The 2,756-nt window shown below is 33.7% G+C and overlaps 1 protein-coding gene across 2 annotated transcripts; it reads right to left on the bottom strand.

Moving 5' to 3' along the window:
- Window positions 1–948: 948 nt before the first annotated feature.
- LOC100775888 (glycine-rich cell wall structural protein) lies at window positions 949–2,320 on the bottom strand. 2 transcript variants are annotated; one of them, XM_003545584.5, is made up of 2 exons: window positions 2,184–2,320; window positions 949–1,311 (listed from the first exon to the last, which is right to left on the bottom strand). In XM_003545584.5, exons 1-2 carry the CDS (start codon window positions 2,275–2,277, stop codon window positions 1,145–1,147), a joined length of 261 nt encoding a protein of 86 aa, XP_003545632.2. In that variant the 5' UTR covers window positions 2,278–2,320; the 3' UTR covers window positions 949–1,144. The 2 variants fall into 2 exon arrangements, with proteins under 2 accessions (XP_003545632.2, XP_006595843.1); XM_006595780.4 differs by having other exon boundaries at window positions 949–1,308.
- Window positions 2,321–2,756: the final 436 nt, after the last annotated feature.

Raw genomic sequence — 2,756 nt, 5'->3', positions numbered from 1 at the left:
AACATTGCGGGAGTGGTATTGACTTAAACAATTCAGGGAGGTATGCTGGATAAATTGATTTTTTGTAGTTGTAAATTTTGATGTCAATCTGTCTTAAAATTGTGAATTTTATTTTCCAGTGTTGTTGTTGAAGAGAAAAAAAAAATCTATTTCTTACGGTTCCAGATGGATGTGGGCGAGAGAATTCACCCTTAAGGTGATTCATTTTTTATATTTTTAAGCGAATGATAATTAAATTCAAGTAATACTACTATTTCTAAAATGCCTTATTAATTGTGGGCCATATAAGTTCTGATTGTTTTCTCAAATATCAGGCTGAGACATCAGAAGATCTGTTTGAATGGAAGGCAACTCTTGAACAAGCCCTCGCACAAGCACCAGGTGCTACCCTTTTTATGGGACGCAATGGGATTTTCCGGAATGACGCAAGTGATCATTCTAATTCTGTTAAGATATCGAAGGGTCTTTCCATCAATGTATGTGTCCACATTTTCGCCAAAATTTGTGTTGTGCTTACAAGGAGGGACAAGCGTCCAATTATATAAGTCTGTGATTGTTCAAATACCAATTCTGCTAGTACTTGAAGATATTGATGGAGGCATGTCTTTCGGTCTTTCCTTAAAAAAGCTCTTTGATTTCTACTTTCTAGAGAAGTATGGTAAGTTATGATCTTCTACTGCATATATGTAGTGCATCTGCATTTCCTTTCACTTCTTAATTGTCCGTGATCAAATTTTCAGAGTTATATATAAAGGATTTAAATTCAATATCACTAATTAAGCTATAATAATCTTGAGTCAGTTGGTTCATGTACTTAGTAATAAATTATTCTTGAATTAGTTGATTCATGCACTTAGTGGTAATTAAATTATTGATAAGTTTAATATTAATAATTAAATTAACTTAATTTCTTAATTATTAATTAAAAGAGTATAGAAGAGCAGAGGGTAGAAATATATATGCTGTATAATAAAAAGATGTGTCAACTACATGCATGGTTGGCGGAAAACATTCAACCTATGCCAGCCCAAGCACGGATAGAGTCCATGCTTTTATTTCTTATTTCTTACATATATACTAGTTATTACATGGAGTACACTCAAGTATATGAGTGTGTTCAGTTCATATATTTGTGATTTTTACTTCAGCAACATTTGCAGCCCTTTCGACCGCAGCATCTGCATCCTCCGCCATGTCCTCCACCGTGTCCTCCTCCGCCATGCCCCCAGTCTCCACCGTGTCCCCAGCTTCCATCATGCCCCCCACTTCCACCTCTTCCCCAGGCATCTGGCTGTGTCTTTGGTTCTTCTGCTGCACAGGAATAGACTAACATTTTTAAATATGACATTGATTTGTTAATTTATTTCTTTTTCTTTTTTCAAAAGTTACATTTACATGCATAACTACTAAGCATAATAAAATTAATCAACAGTAACACCATTATTAATATTCATTGTAGCACCCGAAAAAAATATATTATGGTAGAAATGGGGTCTTGTGGTGGTATGCATTACTTATATAACAATGCCAATATATGCCAGAGCGCAAGCAATAATGTAATATAAAATTTATTTTTGATTATGTAGAAAATAAATATATAATGTCTTATATACCGTATAATTTCAATTGGCAATAAAAGGAGGAGAAACACGCCTTAAGGTAACGACTTTTGAAACTAAAACTCATGAATAGCAAAAATTTGATGTTAGGATTTTGTTTCTCGGTTCCAACACTGCAACCTTGGACAATATATATAGTTGCATGCATGGGAAATTATTCTTAAGATTTAAGGAGAATTTTTAAAGTTTGGATAATTTGTAATGTATTAAAGTGGCACTGCTATTGCTGCAAATGTAGAAAAGTATGGCCCTAAGTAGCAGAGTTGTATAGCTTCAATGTATTGAGAAATCTCAAATAGCTTCAATGTACATGACCAAAATATATTAAAGAAGAAAGCAATATTGTACGGGCATGGAAAGTGGAAACTACATAGCCACCACACTACCTCAGCGACTAGATTAGGAAATAATTTAAATTTCAAAATTAATGTTTAATTGTTTTACTGAGAGGGGAATAGGATTAACAAGAAATTAAAGAAACATGAAGACTAAGTGGAAGGATAATGGTTAATCTTGGTGATTTGAGAAAGGAACAATTGCAGCTAGCTATATAATATGCATTACCTTGTGTCTCATCTTTGGATGGCTCAGTTGCCACAACAGAGATGAGAAGCAGTGCGCAGAGGAAGCACAAGAAGAAAACGGGCTTGGTATTCATCTATGCAATTAGGTTATATAAAGATGAGTTGTTGTGAAGTATATAGACTGTGTTTCTCGACTGCTATTTATAGTGATCATGAGAGAAGATAAACGAAAGGAGATAAAAAAAGAAATGAAGTAGATGACAGTGGTCATTAAATTCGTTTTCTTAAATTATGGTATTTATCTTGGTTAGATAACTGGAATTGTTTGGCTGATTGCGAGGATAATAGGGGGTCAATTATCCTTATCAACACCGATTCAGCCATTAAAGTGTTAAACTGGGACAAGTGTGTATACTGAGGTAAGCAATTTTATCAGAAGATGGCAACTGGCAAGTGACCAAGACAATGTGTAAACTGGTTGCATCATATTTAATTATATACAAGAAAGAAGAAGGATATTGTCATAGAATTAATTTGCTTTGAAATATTGAACAAAATTGCTACATATAATCATTAATCGACATGGATATATTAGTGTTTCGGTTGAATATTT

This window comes from Glycine max, chromosome 14 (genome assembly GCF_000004515.6).
Source record: "Glycine max cultivar Williams 82 chromosome 14, Glycine_max_v4.0, whole genome shotgun sequence".
In the NCBI taxonomy this organism is placed as follows: domain Eukaryota; kingdom Viridiplantae; phylum Streptophyta; class Magnoliopsida; order Fabales; family Fabaceae; genus Glycine; species Glycine max.
Note: the sequence above shows the minus strand (reverse complement) of the source record. Positions and strands in the feature narration are given on the sequence as shown.